Source organism: Taudactylus pleione, unplaced genomic scaffold (assembly GCF_031769625.1).
Source record: "Taudactylus pleione unplaced genomic scaffold, aTauple2 ptg000518l, whole genome shotgun sequence".
Taxonomy (NCBI): domain Eukaryota; kingdom Metazoa; phylum Chordata; class Amphibia; order Anura; family Myobatrachidae; genus Taudactylus; species Taudactylus pleione.
In genome coordinates, this window is record NW_028284920.1 from 12,437,544 (window position 1) to 12,458,376 (window position 20,833).

Consider the following 20,833-nt stretch of genomic DNA (forward strand, 5'->3'; position numbering starts at 1 on the left):
TCGGGACCTGATGTGTCCCTAAAAATCCATGATAAGTGCTGTTATTTTGCCCAGAAAAAGGCGAGAACGCACATGGCCGCAAGCTTATCGCGGCTCCTATGTGTTAACGGGCGAAGTATCCTATTAATTCGCCCGAATTAATAGGATAGGGATGAAAAAAATATCGATGAAAATCAGGGATTATCGGCGAAAAATCCCTGTTTTTCGCCGATCGCGGGGATCAATTAGTGCCCGAACAGTGTTCGGGGCTAATTGGTTATGGCTCATTTTTTTTCATCCCTATCTTATTAATTCGGGCGAATTAATAGGATAGTTCGCCCGTTAACACATAGGAGCCGCGATAAACTCGCGGCCCTATGTGTTCTCACCTTTTTATGGGCGAAAAAAACGGCACTTATCGTGGATTATTTTTCGGGACACATCAGGTCCTGAAAAAAAAACCCCAATAAGTGCCGTCGTCATGCCGACAACGGGGCTAATTGGATAGCCCCGGGCGAACTAATTAGCCGTGGTAATTTACTGCGTCTACCATATATCTCTTTCTAAAAATATATATAAAATTCATCCTAAAATAAATTAAATTCTAAGAAAAGGCAAATCATTCTTTTAACCCATTAGGATGCAGTGTGTTTTTAAGGTTATTATCCAGTCTCTCGCTTGGATAACAAGTTCAATCTATCACCACCCCTCTCATTTAAGACAACATGTTCTATCCCCATATATCTCATTGTACTAGGATCACTACCCTGACAGGTTTTAAAGTGTCTGGGCACACTGTGGTTCTCTACATTATTCTTCATATTCCTGATATGTTCATTTTTAATGCCCTATTTGTCTTCCCAACATGTATTTTTCCACAGCCGCAAATTAGCATATAAACCACTTATGTGGTATTACAGTTAATAAATCCCTTTACATTATACTCTTTCTTTTGATCCTTTCCTAAAAATGTTTTTTTTTACTTTTATTTTTTTTACTTGTCAAACCATACAGACAAGTTTTGCATTTCCCATAGGGAAAAAAAACACCTTGTATTCTTTTCAGGGTCACGTCTTGTTTTCCAGATTCTTTCAGGGGCTGCAATAAACTGGGTGATAGCTTTTTGCCCGTCTACACACTATTTCAGGTTTTGAGTCCACAACAGGTGATAAAACTGGATCCATTTTAACAATATACCAGTACTTCTTTAAAATCTTCCGTATATCATTGCTTTGTGCATTATACTGAGTCACGAAAGGACATTTAAACCTCTTGTTTTCGGCCTCATTTCCAGACACAGGTGGTTTATATTGGACCAACTCTTTTTTTCTATTTAATTTCTTAGCGGCTTCTACCGCTGTATTTACTAATGAGAGAGGATAACCCTTTTCCAAGAATCTACCGTTTTCCAAGACTGTAGACTGCTCCTCAAATTTCTCTATAGTCCTGCAGTTACGTCTTAATCTTATTAATTGTGAGTAGGGTAGATTCCACCTACTATAATGGCAACTTTTATAGTAGAAGTAGTTATTGCTATCTACTGGCTTAACATAGGTGTACGTGTTAACGCACTCACAATCTTCTTTACAATTTTTTGCATTCAGAACAATGTCCAAAAATTCTATTTAATTTTCTTGAAAGTTAGACGTAAAACTTAGATTAAACTCATTAATATTGAGATACTCTACAAACTCTAAAAACTTCTCATTGGACCCCTGCCACACAATCAAAATATCATCTATGTACTGTTTAAAGATAATTAAATTGTCTGCAAATGGGTTGTCTTGATAAATGACATTGTTCCCGTTCTCCCAGGAATAAATTTGTGAAATCCGGAGCACAAATAGACCTCATCCTGCAAATTTGGGTGTAAAAATCCCCCCAAAAAGTAAAATAATTATGTTGTAAAACAAATCTAATACAATCAATTCAATATTCATTTCTGTTCGTATCCAACATGGGATCTTCTCCCCAACACTTGTTTAAGGCAATATAACCCTTTTTCATGGGGTAGAGACATGTACAAAGATTGGATATCAATTGTACGCCATCTATAACTCTTTTTCTATTTAACATTTTCTAATATTTGAAGGACATAAGTCGAATCTTTTATATATGAGGTTAGCATACTTTTTCAAATATATGTCCACGTATTCAGATACTCACAATGTTAGGGAATTATCCCAGATACAATCGGGCATCTGAGTGCAAGTGAAACCAACTGTGGAGCTCCAAATTCTTTGTAAACTGGTTGGCTTTATTGTTTGCATACAGAAATTCTGGGACTTGTAGTTCCTTGAGACTGTTAGCGACTAGTGTTTGTGTGTGTATGTATGTGTGTGTGTGTGTGTATATATATATATATATATATATATATATATATGTGTGTGTGTATATATAATCTTTTTGTTAAAAAAAAATCTATAATCTACTTTTTTGACTGACGGTATCCACCTTTTGCAGATATAACTGCGGAACACACTTGTGGCATTCTTTATTCAATGGAATTCCAAATTTTACTCAGGAGGTTCTTACCTACACTGTTGTTCCTACAAATGTGTTTTCTTTTTGTCCAGTTCATACCAACCCGTGTTGATGGGGTTTAAGAGTGCACTGGCCATTCTCTAATTTGAAGCCTACAGTCTTGTTTTTTTTCTGTTTTTCCTCGAAGGTATATCTGTCATAGCCTGGAGGTATATTTTGCATAATTGTTTTGCTGTAGGATGAACCCTTCATGAACTAGGTGTAGACCAGAGCGTATTGCATGGCACTGCAAAATGTTGTAATAGCCCTTCTGGTTCAGGATACCAGTCACTCTGTGCAAAGTCACTGACTGGTGAGTTATCAAAAGAGCCACAGACCATTACGCCTCCTCCTTCATGTTTGACAGTAAATCTGGGTGCACACTTAGTAATATTTTGAACGATTTGCCTGATTCCGATGGATCTGAACAACAAATCGTGCAGTGTGTACCCACCATGTCGGGCGGTGCATGCTCCCGCAGGGGTGTCCGGTCGGCCCTACATGAAGCTTAACCTGACGATGTGGCTAACGACCCCATGCAGTGGGATACGTCAGGGTCGACATATCGGGCTGTTGGGCACCTGATTGTCTAATGTGTACCGGCCGCACTATATGTCTGCCCGTCGGCAGGGGGGTCGTCCGACAGATCGCTTAGTGTCTCGGGAGTTTCTTATTTTTTTACTAGGCGGTGGCTTGTTAAAGTTGCCTATTCCCAGTGTCTTTAAGCCATAATTTAAAATGGCAAAACATGGGGTGGCGTGTAAAAGCCACCATTTAGTATTGGCACCACACACTGAGGGACCATCCTTTTGCTAAACTGATGCTATAAAAAACCCTGTGTGGTGAACCAAAGATTTCAATGCCCAAGCAAGCCTCTCTTTCAGTGTAGTAGAGCAGTTGTCAATTTGTTTCTTGAAAGGAGCCTTTTTTTCATATCTCAGAAAATTTACATTTGTCACTTTTTGCTAACTTAAACTTTTTATTCTTTTTATTTTTAACCTCCTAGCAGTTTATCGCTTACCTTTTGTACCATTTTCAGGTTAATCACTGGACTTTAATTGCTTAAATTTCAATAAAAACTGGAAAAACATGCGTGTATGTATGTGTGTGTGTATATATATATATATATATATATATATGTATGTATGTATGTATGTATATTTGTATATATATATATATATATATATATATATATATATACATACACATATACACACACAAACAAATCACACACGGATAAAAAGAGAGAGAAGGTCCATATACACACAGCACTGGTCTTTACAGTATATCAGGCTCTCCTCTATTATTTTTTTTCTGCGATCATGTTCCTGTACAGATACAATTGACTGAGTGGAAATGGGAGAATGTGTGTATGTATGTATGTGTATGTGTATATATATATATATATATATATATATATATATATATATATATATATATATATAATTAAACGGATCACATCGGATCCAGAGATAGTTGAGACCTATATGGATGACATGATTCAAAAATTTGTAGATAGGGGTTATAACCCTGTAGAATTGGAGAATACTAAGAGGAGGGTGCTTAGCCTAGATAGATCTACTACCCTGACACAGAGTCAGCTAAAGCCTAAGACAACTTGTATACCATGGGTTAATCAATTTAATAACAACAGTCAGATTATTAACAAGGTATCCAAGAAACTATGGCCTATAGTTCAGACGGACCCTGATCTACAATTGCAGAATACCCGTATTATGTCATGCTATAAACGGGGTCGTAGCCTAAGGGACATCCTAGTCAAGACAGACATATCGAGCCCTGGTCCCATGGCAGATAGGAGTGTTGGAGGAAAACTGGGATGCATTAGGTGTACGTGTACTACCTGTAGATATTTAATTCCGGGAGACAGCTTCTATCACCCCCATTCAGGTTTTAAATATTCTATTCGATATAGGCTTACGTGTAATTCTCAGTACATCGTATATCAGATTGTTTGTCCTTGCGGTCTCTCCTACATAGGGAAGACCGAAAGGACATTTAAAGAACGCATGGCTGCCCAGAGAAGTGCTATTAGGGCGGCGATTAATGGTGGCAAAAGTGATCAGCCCGTTGCCAGGCATTTTGCCTTGGCGAGACATGCTTTGTCAGCATTAAAGTATCGCATGATTGATCATGTCCCTCCATTGGTTAGGGGGGGTAATAGAGCTAGAATACTTATGCAACGTGAAACACGGTGGATCCACCGACTTGGTACTATGGCCCCTAGAGGGCTAAATGAACAACTAGGATTAGGTGCATTCTTGTAAAACAGATCGTGATATTTTTTATAATAGTTTATCTGTTTGTTAGTAATTATATTTTATGTGTGCAGAGATTGATAATGGGTCACATGGTATGCATTATGTGTATGTGTGTCCGTAAATATGATTAATACTGTAATTGATGCGTTTGTATGTACAGCATGAGCTATCTAGTTAGGCATAAACTGTTTGTGTTGAAAGTACATCATATATATGTGCCGCAGGCATAATAGTGTTTATTAATGTGTATTAGCATATTTTGCTGCGTATTAGGACATTGGGGTATGCCGTATTATGTGTTATGTCCAATTGTGGCTACATTGCAGTAGCGATGTTATGTTGTTACTATGGTGATGTTTGTATCACGTTTGCGCTATGACGTGATGACGTCAGTAGCAAGATGCTGGCGGCTGGGCGCGCAGTCCTGCCCGGACTAGCCTGCAAATGGTTCGCTGGGTGATTATGCTTATGGTATTTAAGGTAAGATTTTGTACACTGTTGTTATTGTTCTGACTAAAATGCCATAACGCATTGAAACGTTAACACCTGAAAGCTGCCTGTTTGGTCTTTTGTTCATGCATGGAGTGCCGCACGCTACGATCTATATATTCTCTACTACAGTGGGGGCAACCAGCTAAGTACATTTTTTACGATTCAGAGTGCCAGACTACTGCTATTTATATATATATATATATATATATATATATATATATATATATTTCTATTTTCCCCCATTCCTGCTCTGTCACTGTCCTGTCTCCATAGAGATGTGTTATCTGTATGTAATTAACCATTCCTCATGTAGAAACTGAACCGGAGTAGGGGGCAAGGTATAAAAAATGGGCACGTTCATATGACAGATCTTCCAGCATTTATACAGGTAGGATGATGACAAAATAAGGACTTAATCTGATCTATGTAAAGCTAGCCACCCCAATCTACACAAACCCACCCTGGCCCGGTTTCTGACCGTCCATGCCCCACTTTGTTGTAGCCCTACCCAAGTTACCATAAGCCCAATTTCTTTCTGGGTCAGCAAATGGGACTAGTGCTTTTAAAGATTCATTCAGTTGAAGCCTTAAAATAGATACATTTATGTCTGAATGTTGCAGAAAGCAGCATGAGACATATATTATAGATACTATTAACTTTATATATAGTTGCCTGCTTGTTCTACTCCATTTTTCCTGATCTTGTATTTGTAAGTATTGCTGTACCTGGCAGCCTAGATTAGAAATTCTAGAGGGCCAAAGATGCACTAAAGCAAAGCCTGAGTGGGAGCATTAAAAACATCTCTGTGGTTTGTGGTATTGATTCACCTGTGTTCCTTAGCTCTAGTCATTGTCCTGTGTGGTAGAATGAGGATTTGTGGTTTCACAACTCTTGAGTTTGAACCGTAAAACTTTGAGCCAGATGTAATCTTATTTAAATGTTTATGATACCTTCATATGAAATGACTGATCTGCATATAGTGTTTCTAACTTTTAGTAAAGGAGCCGCCGCATCCCTCGATATGAGGTATCATTCTTCATAACCTGCAATAAATTTGTTCCATTTCCATCTGGTTTCAGGGAAGGCCTTGCACGCGTAAAATGGACTTTGGACATGTTTACTTTTAGTGGAAGTGATTTGTTATTTTGTATAGCGACATACCATGCATAGAAAGTATGAGAGTTATCATGCAGCAAATTTGCCATAAACATTTAAAGCAAGCACTTTTCGCCGCCTATGCGTGTTTTGGACGTGAAAATTTTCGTGCGCACTCCCGAATTACTCCGTATTCAATTGCCAAACGGGCGAAATCGGGACCCGGCGAATGTGAAACAGGCGAAAAGTGCGAGATGATTTGGGGGAATCACTCTGTACCCCAGAAAAAGATGGGCTGACTTCAGAAATCATTATGGTAGTTTAGTATTAGCCCTAATTGAACTAATTAGGGTACTTAAGTGGTGGTAATTACTTGTTATTAGCGTCTTGGTAAAAGTGGTGAAGATTGGCGTAAAACAGTGTTTTTTGGAGCAAATAAGTAGTTCCATCAAATTTGGGGTGCTTGTAAATGGGCACCACCATATTTTAATGTCTCTAATGTGTTGTTTTAGAAAAGTGAAATTCCTCCATAATACAAGCTCCTGCAAATCCCAAAATACTTGGCCCCTTCTTAGAGCAGCCCCAGAAGCTTATTTCGCTCGTTTTTGAAGTTTTCCCCCCACTTTTTTCATTTTTGCCCCATTTTTCAAAGGCTTTTTTGGGGCACACCTTATGGAATGTTACATTATGCCACACATTATGGGCCTGATTCAGAGGCGCTCGCTCTGAATCAGGGCGGATTTTTCTTTAAAAAAAAATAACGCCTCCAGGCTCTAATAGAGCAGGAAGTTCACTACTGACATCACAAATTATGTCAGTAGGGCCGCCCACAAACGGCAGGCGTTTTTTCGGGAACGCCTCTGTTTGTCCAGCCACCCCCTTCCCCGCCTACAAAATAAGGCGAGCTGTCGATCGACATTGACAGCCGCCCCGTTTTGCAGCGAGCCCCGGAGCGAGAAGTTCTCACTCGCTCCGGGGCTCTCGCACGCCGCGCATCGACCTGCTTGGTGCTATGCGCTCGCAAGCGGGTTTGAATCAGACCCTATATCTTTGTTTAATTATAGGTTAGTAATATGGGATGTAGTTATGAGATGTGGCCGCCGTCTCAATCCCGCCACTGGAATCCCGGCAAGGGATTTAACATAGGCTTCGAAATACCGACGCCTATGTTAATCCCGACACCGGAACGCCAAGAGGACGCCGGACCGATCGTCCCCTGCCGGGGTTAAGTATACACGTAGCCGGGGATGGGGGGGGGGTTAGGTTTAGGAACCCCGGGGGGATTTAGGTTAGGCACCCCCTGGGGAAGGTTAGGATTAGGCTAGGGAAAGGGGGGGTTAGGTTTAGGCACAAGGGGGGAAGGTTAGGGTTAGCCACCCCCCCGGGAGGGTTAGGTGCAGGGAGGGGGGGTTAGGTTTAGGCACTAATGGGGGGAGGTTAGGGTTAGGCACTGGGAGGGGGGGTTAGGCACCCCTAAGGGAGGGTTAGAGGGGGGGAGGGGTAGGAATAGTATACTTACCTGTGCTGTCGGCGATTTCACCCATCGGGCAGCCAGCGTCGATATTTGAATAGGATGAGATAGGAATCATACTGATTCCTACAAATATATACAATGGTTATCATACATTGGTTAAATTAATTATTGGTTTCTATTTATATTGTGAATGACTACTTATACTGTACTTTAGATTTTCGGTCTAAAGAATTGGGCGTTTTTTAATAGCGAGTCACAGTGGCTGAAGGCTGTAATGTTAATGTAAGATGTGTATATGGGCCTGCTAAAATTACTTTTTGACATGTCTCATTTCAGCATGTTGTTTGAAATGGTATTATTCAGTTATTACTTTCATCAATAAAGCAGGGTTACTAAAATCTTGTAGATCCTCTGATTTTAAGTGAGAGAGATGGTTGCATAAGTGCCTTGACATTTGCTATCACCCATTAAGTTAATTGTATAAATATTTTGTAATCTGTCTATTTATTAAAAAAAAATGAGCACAAAGTCTTATAAAGGCTATTTAATATATTTTGATTAAGTCATCCATGGAATAATGAGATGCAGGTAAAACATAATGCTCTCATCCACTGACGCGCTTCCAAGATTTGACTTTACATGAACTGATCTCCTGTGCAATAATGAACATGCCCTTCCTGTTTTATAGGATTAACAATCAAAAGGTTTATCCAAAATATCCCAGGCACTGTGATGTAATGCTTGCTTCTCTTGGAAAACAATATTTGCCTTTTGTGTTTTTATGACTTTCAAATTTTAGTCTTACTCATAATTTTTTTTTTCCATCCAATGATCTATCTCACTTTTATTTCTTCTAGTTTAATGCCGTGGTTACAAATGGATGGCAATTTGTTGTACCTTACTCAGGCTGAAGAGATCAGAGCATACCAGCTGCACCCGGATGGCAATGGGCTTCACCGGAGACCCTATGCTGTCTTCTTGGGTCATCAGGAAGATGTGTGTCGCTTTGTAGTTACCAATTCCCACATAATCAGTGGAGGAGGGTACGTTGAGCTTTATAAATAGAACTTACTAACATTGTGTAGTATCTGCAGAGATCTAATTTTGAGCTGAATTCTCCATCTGGAGAAATTGTTACACTGGAAATAGCCATGTACTCACACGCCATGAATCGGCTACATCCAGAGATGATTACTGAAAGCTTAAATGTTTCCACTGGCTAACAAAATGGTGCTAATGTTAATGCTTCATTAATAACCTGGTGTAAATGCAACTAAAATGCTATATTCCTCTATATATTTTATTGTTTAGTTGCGGAAGTGAGATCATTGGGGTCGGGCAATGGCGAAGGAGGTCCTGTACATAGGATCTAAGCACATGATAATAATCCATTTAACATACTTGAAGCAGATTTCCTAAAGAGTAGACAGTGATGACATTCTATAAATAAAGGTTTGTTAGGTGCTGCTATTCCTGTCATTCCTTGCATTTTTATTTATTTTATTTTTTTTTAGTGTTTTTGATCTTTTTTTTTTTTCCTGTGTGGCTCTCATTCATCACTGAAGGTTACAACTTTTGCCCCGACATGTAGAATTAAGACAATGTAGTTCTTCAAAGGTACAATGTAGCCAAAGCCTAAACCTGGGCTGAGGTCATGGCTTTTTGAAAATCCACGCTAAAATGTCAGTATGAGCACAGGAGAGTTAGGAGATAATCCCCTTCATAAAGGAGATAAATGGTCTGACTCATTCTACGGCAAGCTCTGGTGCATTGCTCAAAGGTGAGTTCAATGATTAAGCCTGCTGAGGCAGGTGGGAAGTGCAATGCTCCTGCATCGCCTGGTGTGTCTAATGCCCAATGCATAGGAATAATGTTGAGTCTTCAGCCTGCCGATCCATTCAGCTTCCTCAAAGTAGTGTGAAAAAAGATTGGTGTGGAATTTTGAATGGATTCCTTACTGAAATAAGCCTTCATAGACATGTCAAGGAATTATATCAATTATGTTTACTTTGAGCAGCATTTTTAGAGTTTGAAATATTAGCACTATGATTAAGTTTAATCCGTAAATGTATTATTTTAAGTGTTTTTTTTTCCTCCTTTGGTATCACTCATCTCGCTATATGATGCATGAAAATGAATATAGAGCTTTTCTATGGAGTCTGCATTAATATTATAGTAATAAAAAAAAATGTAAATATCCTACAGCCTAATGACAAGGGACTAGGACCAATGTGTATCTTGAAGCCATCATACTTTCTGGAAGTGTTGATAGGGTTGTGGTGAGTTTGTAGTTGAGTTTGGTGTAGATATTAAGTTTTCAAAGTGAGGGAAATTATTGACCAAGTGCCATAATCTTATTAATGATTAAAGGTAACACATTAATTCAGGGCAAATACAACATGTTAGGTAAAATCCTATTTTCAGTAAAGTAGAGACATTGTAACCAACAACTTTGAGCATTATTCATTCAATATAGGAAATGAGTTTACCTATATTGGTGTCATTTATTTCATCCTGTGGGCACGGTGTGGTGGTATGGGACACCGAATTTGACCATTAACCTGCCAGTTGAACAAAGCGGGTTTATCCCGACCAGGTGTCTTTTTTTTTTTTTTTTTCTCATTTGATGTCCGTTTCATAGGCAGGAGAATAACTTCTGTTCTAACCTAAGACTTTAGCCACCAGGCATCTTAGTACAACTACAGCTGCCCAAGCACAGGTATATGCTGTTTGGTAGATTGACTACATTAGCCTGGCATTATAATATGTGCAACTGCCTCCTGTGTGATCCATATCTGACATGACTCGCTTTAAATTTGGAGAATGAAGAGTCTGGTTGCAAAGCATCCCCATCAACAGTTGTCAGGGTGATTGGTTACCATTAAAACAGAACAAACGGCCATACCTATGCATGTGTCCTTAAGGACAAATCCCTTTTATTTACCATAACTTTTCTCAGAGAAGCCTTTGACAAGCTAGTAATATTAATCTACATTAAGAAGTACTTCATTATCCATTATGTTTATGACAAGTATGTATTTAGCATACACTGGAGCTTAGCTGTTAACAGTGAACTTTTTTGTATTCTTCAATCGTTACTTGAATGTGATGAAAAACGTTGTATGGTTTGAAGAAGTCACTTTTATACTTGATACCCAAAATAAACATAAATAAATGTAAGGTGAATCGTCCAGTGAGTGAACAGTTAAGGAAATTATCTTGTTTAAGAGGATGGTGTATGTAGCAGATGCAAAATAAATTCAGTTTTGAGATATGGACCATCATTTTTGCTATATCTACTCTTTGAAGAAATGGTGGTGTATAATTGTAGCAATAGTTACAATTGTACAACCAGTGGTTGTACAATTCTAACTATTGCTACAATTTATACACCACCAATGCCAGCAAATGAACACACAAGACCAATGAATGAACAATGTAACTTACTTTAATAAAACAAAGGCAACAGGTCAACTTACTTCAATGGTATGTTAAACCAAAGTAAAAGATACTGCAGGTAATAATTGAAGAAAAATATAATTTTGACGTTTAAATACTATTAAGCATGTTACACACACACACACACACACACACACACACACACACACACACACACACACACACACACACACACACACACACACACACACACACACACACACACACACACACACACACACACACACACACACACACACACACTTCCTTCCCTTCCCTTCTCCTCATCATTAAGCCATTACAGAGATCACTTACTGGGCTCCTTCCAGCAGCAGCTCATGGTGAAATCTGAGGGCACCCCAGTGCAGGAGAGGACTGAAGGAGAGGGAAGGGCTGGCCACCACACTGCTTGCATGGCTCTAAGCAGGCAGGCTGACACATAATACTTTAATCGTCGATCCAGTATCATTGAATAATCACGCTGCATTATTGAATAAAATGAATAATCACTTGGCAACGATGGGTAGGCACTGGTAGTATTTAAGTATTTCTGAAACACTGTATACTCCATATCCTCTTGAACCAGTTATACTTGGAGCAATTATTTTTTCCTTCGCCATGTTACTGTCGTACCATATTCGTTCCTCTTTCTTAGGTGATTTCCAAGAAGCCAGACCAGTGGCGTAACTAGGGTATTTGGAGCCCAAGGCAAAATTAAAAATGGAGCAGACTTTGCCACAAGGGTCGAGGCCACTGAAAAATTGGGGCATGTCAATATGACACACCACCGTTTCTCGTCACTCTGGCAACATTCATATGCACCTTAATGCCCCAGTAGTAGTGCCCCTTATGCAATGCCCCAGTAGCAGTGCCCCCAGTAGTACTGCCGCTTATGCAATTCCCCCTATTGTAGTGCACAATATGCAGTGCCCCTTATGCAATGCCTCAGTAGTAGTGCCCCTAATACAGTGCTCCTGTTGTAGTGCACATTATACAGTGCCCCTTATGCAGAGCCCATGATTACAGTGACCCTGGTAGTGCCCCTTAAACAGTGTCCCCAGTAGTGCCTCTTATACAATGTCTCCAGTTGTGCCCCTTATACAGTGCCCCCAGTAGTGCCTCTTATACAATGTCTCCAGTTGTGCCCCTTATACAGTGCCCCCAGTAGTGCCTCTTATACAATGTCTCCAGTTGTGCCCCTTATACAGTGCCCCCTGTTGTAGTCATGACGTCTCTCCCTTCACCCTCTGCGGGAGCTGGAAGGCGGAGCTTATGAGTGAGCTCCAGCCCTGGGTGCAGCAGCCAATAAGAGTCTGTCTTACTCTTATTGGCTGCACTGCTAAACAAACACACCGCCCGCGTGTTTGTCTTGCTGCGTAGTGCCACGGACTGCACTGCCCTGGACTGCGGCTGACCCAACATGATCACGGTGCTTACATCTACTTGGTTATGGATTTTATCTTTCACTATTAGTGGGTAAAACTCTTCATCAAATTCTACAATAACATTGTCATTATTATATAAGATTTGAGCGTGTGTTGGCCTCCATGCACATTCATTCGCTTCATTAGAGTTCTCGCCTGAATTCTCAGGGAAAAATTCAATTGTTTTTGCGCGGCCCACTCCCGTGTAAACTGAAGGGCAATATTCAATTGTTTTAATTTTTCGCACATGGCGCCCCCAAATAGACCAGATTTATGCCACGTAAAGCGACTAAATCCATCTAAAATCCTTCTTTGGGTGTCCTAAAGAGAGACTTTTTACCAATTTCTGCTCGCCACCTCAGGATGGTGCGAGCAGAAATCATACTTTCGCGCCTGTCACCAGAAACCATTGAGTAGCTATGATGGGTGCGCAAAAACAATTGAATCTTTCCCCCCTATGTAAGTTTATGTTTTTTCCGTTTAGTATAAATTAACCTAACTTGACCCTGATTTTAAGGAATAAACAGCAATAATCTGTAAAAACCCAATAAATTAACAATTTTTTCTTTTACTGAAAAAAATGATCATGGTACCTAGTAAATGAACACTCCCCTCTTACATCATCCAAGGTTATCCACATAGTTTTTCACCACAGGATTTACAATTCTGACCCTTTTAGAGCCTTTACCCATATTCATTAAGGTATAAACACCGTATATTGTTATTTTATAAAGTGTTTAGTACAAATTAGGCGGCACATTACCTTCATTACATTCAAATCCGAAAAAGAAAACCATTCGCAACCTAGTCATGTGACTTTAGAATCCATCTAACATCAGAAGGTGTCAAAGCATAAAATTAGACCCTTGTTATGATTAGCTGAGAAAATTAATGCTTATTTTAATACTTTAAACTTGAAAATGTTCATTTACTGCTAGTGTTAATTTCACTTGCTGATACACGCTAATATAAAGGAATTGATTCTTGGATATATTCCTTATACTTTTAACTTTGTATAGGTTCTGCGTGTTTTGTATTTAGTTCTTTTTCTTACTTTGCTTTACTTATATTCTTGTACATGGAACAGACATTATACTTGAAATTTTACTTTGGTAATTAAAAAAAGAAGCAAATAAATATACAATTCTCTCTTTGAATCCATTAATATAACTGAAACTGTGATCTTACTGCAGGGATGGAAAGATCACCCTCCATAAAGTTCACAGCTCTGCCGGTATCCAGTTCACTGCACACGAGCAGGATGTGAATTGCGTGGATTGTCATGGAGGAATTATAGTCAGTGGCTCGAGGGACAGGACAGCGAGGGTAAGCTCCATCATTCCATGTGGTCGGTTTATCAAAATATATTGTGAATTAGCCAGTTCTGCATTACACCATACTATTTGCGCTCATATTGAAGTTAGTCAGCCAAAAAGGCATGTATGATGGTGAGAAGGGATGAGCATAATTCTCCTTGCCACTCTGTTTTATCATTCATAGGGGTGAGACTACTCTGTTAAGGCAATTATTAGGAAGAGATTCCTTAACATTCTGGTACATTAACTCCTTGCTGTTCTAGCTTTAAGGGCTCGATCCAATTACGTGCGATGTACTCTTGTGTGCGAGTCATCGCGACAGTGGCCGTGTTTGACGGCCACCCGCATTCGCTGCCATAGGGCAGCGAGCAAATTCAGGCGAATTCAGTGGCGAGTCGGGGTGCGATGTGCCGGGCCGTTGCCGGCGTTTTAGTGCCGTTGCAATGGCACATCGCGACTAATTGGATCGAGCCCTAAGTGTATAAACCTTTAAAATAAATACATTTTATATATGTATTAGAAATATACATAGCTCACCTACAAATATTTCCTACATATAGCACTAATAATTAGACCTGATCAATAATAATTTCTAAAATTAATAATCCATAGGAGCTGCTATCCTTACAATGCCCTGTTGGAGGGAAGCTGAAACAAATTATAAATAATTAAGAGAATGTGACTCAATGGAGGCTAATTAATATCTGGCTATATAATCTATACATTATTATAAATACCAAAGTTGTATATCTTAATAATGGAAAAACTGGTATGCACATGCTCATAATGGTATTCCATTATGAGCATGTGCATACCAGTTTTAGTGTAAAATTACGTGATAAGTAGCGAAGCAAATATACTAATGATGATTTAATAAATAATCTCATTAATTAGCCAATGGCAGTTTCCAGTTTAAACAAGAAATAGTATTTCTGTTCTGTTTTTAATAGCTCCGTGTTAGACATATGTATCACTATATATCAGTCAGAGACATACCATAGCATGTATCCTGGGCGCAGTGCCGTAGCAGAACGCAAATGCATCCTGGGTCTGCACCCCCACTCCCCTCCCACGGAGCACATGACGTAACAGAACAAGTACCCTTCTATGTAGCAAATGTGTCTTCCATCCATCCCACAAGATGGAAGCAGGTGCCGTCATGTCAGCATCCGCACTGCCCTCTGGACGGTGGTACCTGTTGCACAAACTCTCGTTATAGCCTTGTCTAGACGTGGGACTTCACTGTGCATATTCATCTCCTTCCGGCTACTAACAAACAGATTCTGCTATATGTTCATACAGTACAAACATCTATTCATATATGCTTAGATACACAAAACACATCATAGGGCTAAAAACAAGAAGATAGGTACTGTATCTTCATAGGATATGTTCATTATATGACTAACCATTTTCATTTACAGTGTTGTAGACAATATTTACTGCCATATGTGCTAGACTGTTTTATATCATTGGGTGTCCTTTACTCTGAATCTTTCTCCTGTTTTATATAGGTATATAACCTACAGACATGTTTGTGCTTGTGTATGTTATGTATCCCAGATTCTATTACAATTCCCAATAGAATGCTTTTTACGCATCGGTATTACAATACTCGTAATTACTAATTACATCTCATTACTCACAGTACTATCCTATGGGGTCAATCCAATTCCACGCAAAGGGCATCTCGCACCCCTCGTGGCCTGCCCCGAGCCCTTTGCATAATTTTGCTCAAAGCCCTATCAAGTACGCCCGTTGTTGCGATGGCTCACTCCTGCGAGTACATTGCATGGAATTGGATTGACCCCTATCTGTATACTCTGTTGACAGCACTACACTCACCCAGCTTAAGTCTGATTTTTATATATGTTCGTATTGTTAATGTATATTATGTGTATCAATTCAGACAAAAGTAAAACCATTATTTGGGATACATTCAGTCTCAGTCATTCCATTTAATAGATCTGATAACTGTATAGTAACATTCCCATCACACATTAAAGTAGAAGAACCCTGGTAATAATATTACTGTTGTATGTTTGGGCAATTTAATTGCTTATTCATAGAATGCTAAACTATCCATAACTGTGATTTATTTATTTTTTTAATATGAAAATGAAAAGGAAACAATTTTACGTAGTTTATAGCATCCATTGCATAGGGCTTAGACCGTTATCATTTGGTACTGTGTTTGCCATATAGGCAATCTATTCACGTGCCTGGGGTAGCACTAATTATAGGACAGCACAGAATTGTTTATAGTTCATTTTTATATATGTTTTGATTTTGCTTAAATATGTCTATTTTTCTAGTAAAAAATTCATACAGAGTATAGGATAGAGGGGCACGGGTATGTGGACACTCAGGGGTCAAGGCTCGGTGCTTTCGCACGGCACATGCTCTGTATTCGAGTGTGCGCATCTATACCCGTCGTACGCAACTCAATCACATTTCCAGTTGCAGCTGAAGTGGCGGAACTGGGTGGTAACAGGGAGTGTTTAATGAGGGCATATTGAATGATTTGTGGGCTGGGCAGAGATGTGTCTGATAATAATGACTGCTCTTTAGCTAAGCACGTGGCGATCTAGACACGTGGATATACACTTTTTTTTTTTTTCTCCCGGAAAACAAGGTGTGTGTATAATTATGCTGAGTTGTGGGTAATTGTTATAGTCCACTTTGCCTAGGACAGTGTCAGTACAGTCTGGTAAGATCTCGGGATATTTCTGTAAATGAATGAAGTGTTGCTTTATTTAAACAATCTCATATCTGGAAGAAGGAACAAGGCAGTCTGAAGAAGAGACGTCCTGCATTGTTACAACAGACACAAGTCTCGGACAGATCCTTCTTTTTTTTTTTTTTTAGTACGAGCTGTTGTACAACTCTGTAAAACACTTCCAGGCAGAGTCTACTGGGAACAATCTGAGATTGCAGTTAAAACACTCAAACTTGTTTCTCCAGAACAATTTCATGTCCCATTCTTTATTCCATGCAGAAATCTTGTTTCCAGCTGGTACACATGTATGGGATTGCATATGGGAATTCTCCCTGTTTGATCTAAACAAGCATCTTAAAAGGGCTAATGATCAAGTCAATTTTTGAACGCTTTCCAAGTCTTTTCTAACTATTGTGCCTTCAGAACCTGTAATCGTCATTTCAAGTCTTTCAGTGAGAATCCTTACTAACTTCTATCTTTATTTCAATTGGCAGCCTAAACTCAGGGGGCTTCAAGTTTTGAAGGAAAGTGTCTTCTGGATAATTTAGAGAACTGTATTTGACTTTAGTCTTAATATTTGCTCTGTTCCATTGTATAGGGAGTCTTTTCAGTTTCATGTAGTCATGTACTACAGTATTAACATTTTGGTATAGCGGATCGCACATTTTCTTTTATGAGAAAATTCTCTTCCGTCATCTCTAAATGGTGATATTACAATATAGACTGAGGGGTATAATTACGTGAGAGTTTTTAGAAGTGGAGATGTCGCCCCATAGCAACCAATCAGATTCTCGCTATTATCTTCTAGAAGGTGCTAGTTAAATAAGTAGAATCTGATTAGTTGCTATGGGCAACATCAACACTTCTAAAAACTATCACTTTAGTAAATATACCCCTTAAGGTGCGTACACACACAACGATGTTAGTAACCAATGATTTTAGTGAACGATTTTTGTTCAGATTTTCCCTTGAAATAGTGAACGAAAATCGTTCACTAAAAATCGTTGGTTACTAAAATGAACGATTTTCAAAAACGCTGAACGATTTTGTAATCATGCATACAGGGAATGGAAATCGTTCATTCTGCACAACATGAACGATTTTCTGAATGAAAATCGTCTGTTGGACTGTCAGAATGGACGATAAACTACAAACGTGAACACGCATGAACGATTATCGTTCATTGTTCAGCTTAAAAAGATGAACGATTTTACAAACTATTTAACGATAACCACGTTGTTATAGTTAAATCGTTCAAAAAATCGTTGTGTTTACGCACCTTTAGTGTTTGTTCTATCACCTTGCACCTGTCACAACTCGTGCCTGCCTTGGGTGTCGCTCTCTGCTCTGGTGCTTCTAGCACACCCTGGTCTGTATCTCAGCAGTTTGTCACATTAGTGTGCTAGAAGCACCAGAGCAGAGAACAACTCTCCAGGCAGGAAAGAGGAATTGCATGGGTTGTGAGTGCAGGGTGTTAGAATGAACACTAAGGGGTATATTTACTAAAATGAGCGTTTTTGAAAGTGGGATGACTAATAAAAGCATATGATGGAGTCAGATGGCACATAAATGGCATCTGGGTGGCTGATGGCATATAAGTACATGTTAAAAAGGGGGAGGGGCGCTAAGCTTCACCCTTTAGTTGGGGAGCAATGATTCTGAGCTTGGGATAGGTGGAGGTCCACTTGGTAGAAGTCCCGGGTACCGCGATTAGCGGTTACAACTGTCCTTAACCTTACGCTACTGGAGGATGGGCTGGTCCTGTCGTGGTCTTCTCCTTTTGCATCGGCTGTCGGGGGGGTCTGTGTGAGTGCGGCTCAACTGAGCCGCGGCATCTGCTGATGACGTCAGACGCCCGCCGGTCGATGTCCCTTTAGTCCCGCTAGCTCCAGCTAGTGCCCTCTTGCCTGGTACCGCTTCAATCCGACGCGTGTCGCACAGTTTGGGGTGCTTGAAAAAGCACCCTATGCAGTAGGGTAAGGTTAGGGACAGTTGTAACCGCTAATTGCGGAAACTGTGGACTTCTACCAAGCAGACTTCCACCCCTCCCAACCCCTGAATCTTTGCTCCCCAACTTTTCCTATAAAGGCTATAAACATTACTATTGCACCTTATAACTTGTTTTAGTATATGCTTTTTAATATTTTTTTACCTATATTGCACCTTTTTATTTAATTAAAATTTTATTTATTTGTATTATTTTTATCTCTTGTATTCTAGCAGCACTTCTATATTAGCTTGATTACATAACACAAAATAGGGCTTCCTTCAAAGATGTACGCAAACCCAATGGTGGTAGGACTGCTCCTGCGCAGGACCTGTACTGCACATGTGCAGGCCTTCATCTACGGGTTTGCTCGCAGTGTTTCCAAGCTGCAGCCTGATTGACAAGCTGTGGCCATTTGGGGGCTGAGAGTTGTGTAGTCAGCCTGTGTTACAGGAAAACGCACGTTTCGTTCCCGTTTTCTGAGAGTGAGGAGGCCAGGCTCTGCTTCCTGCCCTCAGCTTCCCGGGTAAGAGGGCCATTCTCAGTTCCCAGATTGCTGATGCTGCAACCATTTTGACCAAGGGTTGTGATGATGAGCTGATGCTATGTTTTCAGACACGGCACTCGGATCTGCAATGCTGTCAGCAGAAGTCTTTTCTCCTCAGATGCCTCCTGCTGCATTACCATATTTTCACATCGCTGCTGCATCCAAAGACGCTGTGGGCCCATTATTCAATACACTTTATCCAGATACTGTATGTGTCCAATTTTTATGTACAGTATATTCATATATAATCTAATAGATGGTGTAATGTTGAAAATAGTAACACTGTAATAACTGACCTTCAATGTAGAGGGGGGAAAAATGCAATAGTCCTTCAAGACCTAGTACTCACAGGGCATGATTCAGCAAGGAGCGCAGTTACTAATGCGGCGATTGATACGTACTGCGTATGCATCGCAGTGCGCATGCGCAAACTAGCTATTGTGATCGGGACTGCGATCACAGAGGCTATGCAGACCCCTCACAGAAAGTTTGACAAGAAGCACCGTTTGTGGGTGGTAACGGGGGTGGTTGGGGAAACGCAGGCGTGCCAGTTGCAGGGGTGTGCATAAATTATCCACTGCGATGCCATACGCAGTGTGAGGTCTCATAGCTTGCGTGGTTGCTGCCAATTTCTGAGTAAGGTCAGGGCTTGTGCACGTATACGTGAGGTTGCGATGGTACTCGATTGGACCGATGGTTTCGCTTTTCTGCCGGATGTGTGCAATGTAAAGTGGGCGTCCTTATGTAGTGCTGAGTTTGCATTGCGGTCGCAATGAATTAGCATTCTATCGCAGTTGAACTGCGTGCGTACGCAATATTGCGTACCGTAGTGAATCAAGCCCGCAGTCCTTAGTAATTGAACTCCATAAAGTTTTGAGTGGTAATGATGAAAAGTGCAGGCAAGGATATTGGCACAGTTACGATTGTCCCGTGTCCGAGTACCTCTGTTTAAATGGTCCAGCCAGTAGAAGCAGGGTGAGGAGAAGGGAAGAAGAGAGCTGGGTGCAGGGACATGTGATATGGACATTATTTATAGGCCTTCTGCAGTGACGCTTCTTGAGAGGGGGCCCAGGACAAAACCCCCATGCCCGGCCATGCCCTTCCAGCACTCATAATTACAGCCTGTGAGGAAGGGGCGGGGCCTGCAGGTGCGGACTACCTGGCCACGGACGGACTGTAATAAAGATGCAGGGCTGCCTCTCTAACTCAGACAGCCTGCGCGGCCAGCGTGTGTGACTGTGTGGAGTACACTGAGCCCACGTGCTGCAAATTGCCTGGCTGTCACTGATTGGCTGGAGCCTGAAGGCACAGTTCGGGGAGAGCAGTGCCCTGAGCACAGACGCGGCGCTGTCATTGAGTGACAGCGGCGCCGGGCGTCAATCAGACATTGTAATGTAGAGGGGGTCCTGCCCAGCGGGTAGTGTCCCGCTATCCCGGTGATCCAAGTCGCCCCCGGTGTATGCGCTCGACCGCACATAGGGCCTGATTCAGAGATGTACGGTAATCCTGTCACGACTGCAACCTTTTTATGCAACTGCTATGCGAAAATATGCAAAT

At 40.5% G+C, this 20,833-nt stretch overlaps 1 protein-coding gene across 2 annotated transcripts in view; it reads left to right on the plus strand.

Moving 5' to 3' along the window:
• Nucleotides 1-20,833, plus strand: part of FBXW4 (F-box and WD repeat domain containing 4) — a 231,294-nt gene that overhangs the window by 45,685 nt on the left and 164,776 nt on the right. For both annotated transcript variants that reach the window (XM_088450527.1, XM_088450526.1), the window contains exons 3-4: nt 8,703-8,888; nt 13,901-14,033. In XM_088450527.1, the coding sequence (XP_088306653.1) occupies nt 8,703-8,888; nt 13,901-14,033 (319 nt within the window). The remainder of the gene's footprint in view (nt 1-8,702; nt 8,889-13,900; nt 14,034-20,833) is intronic.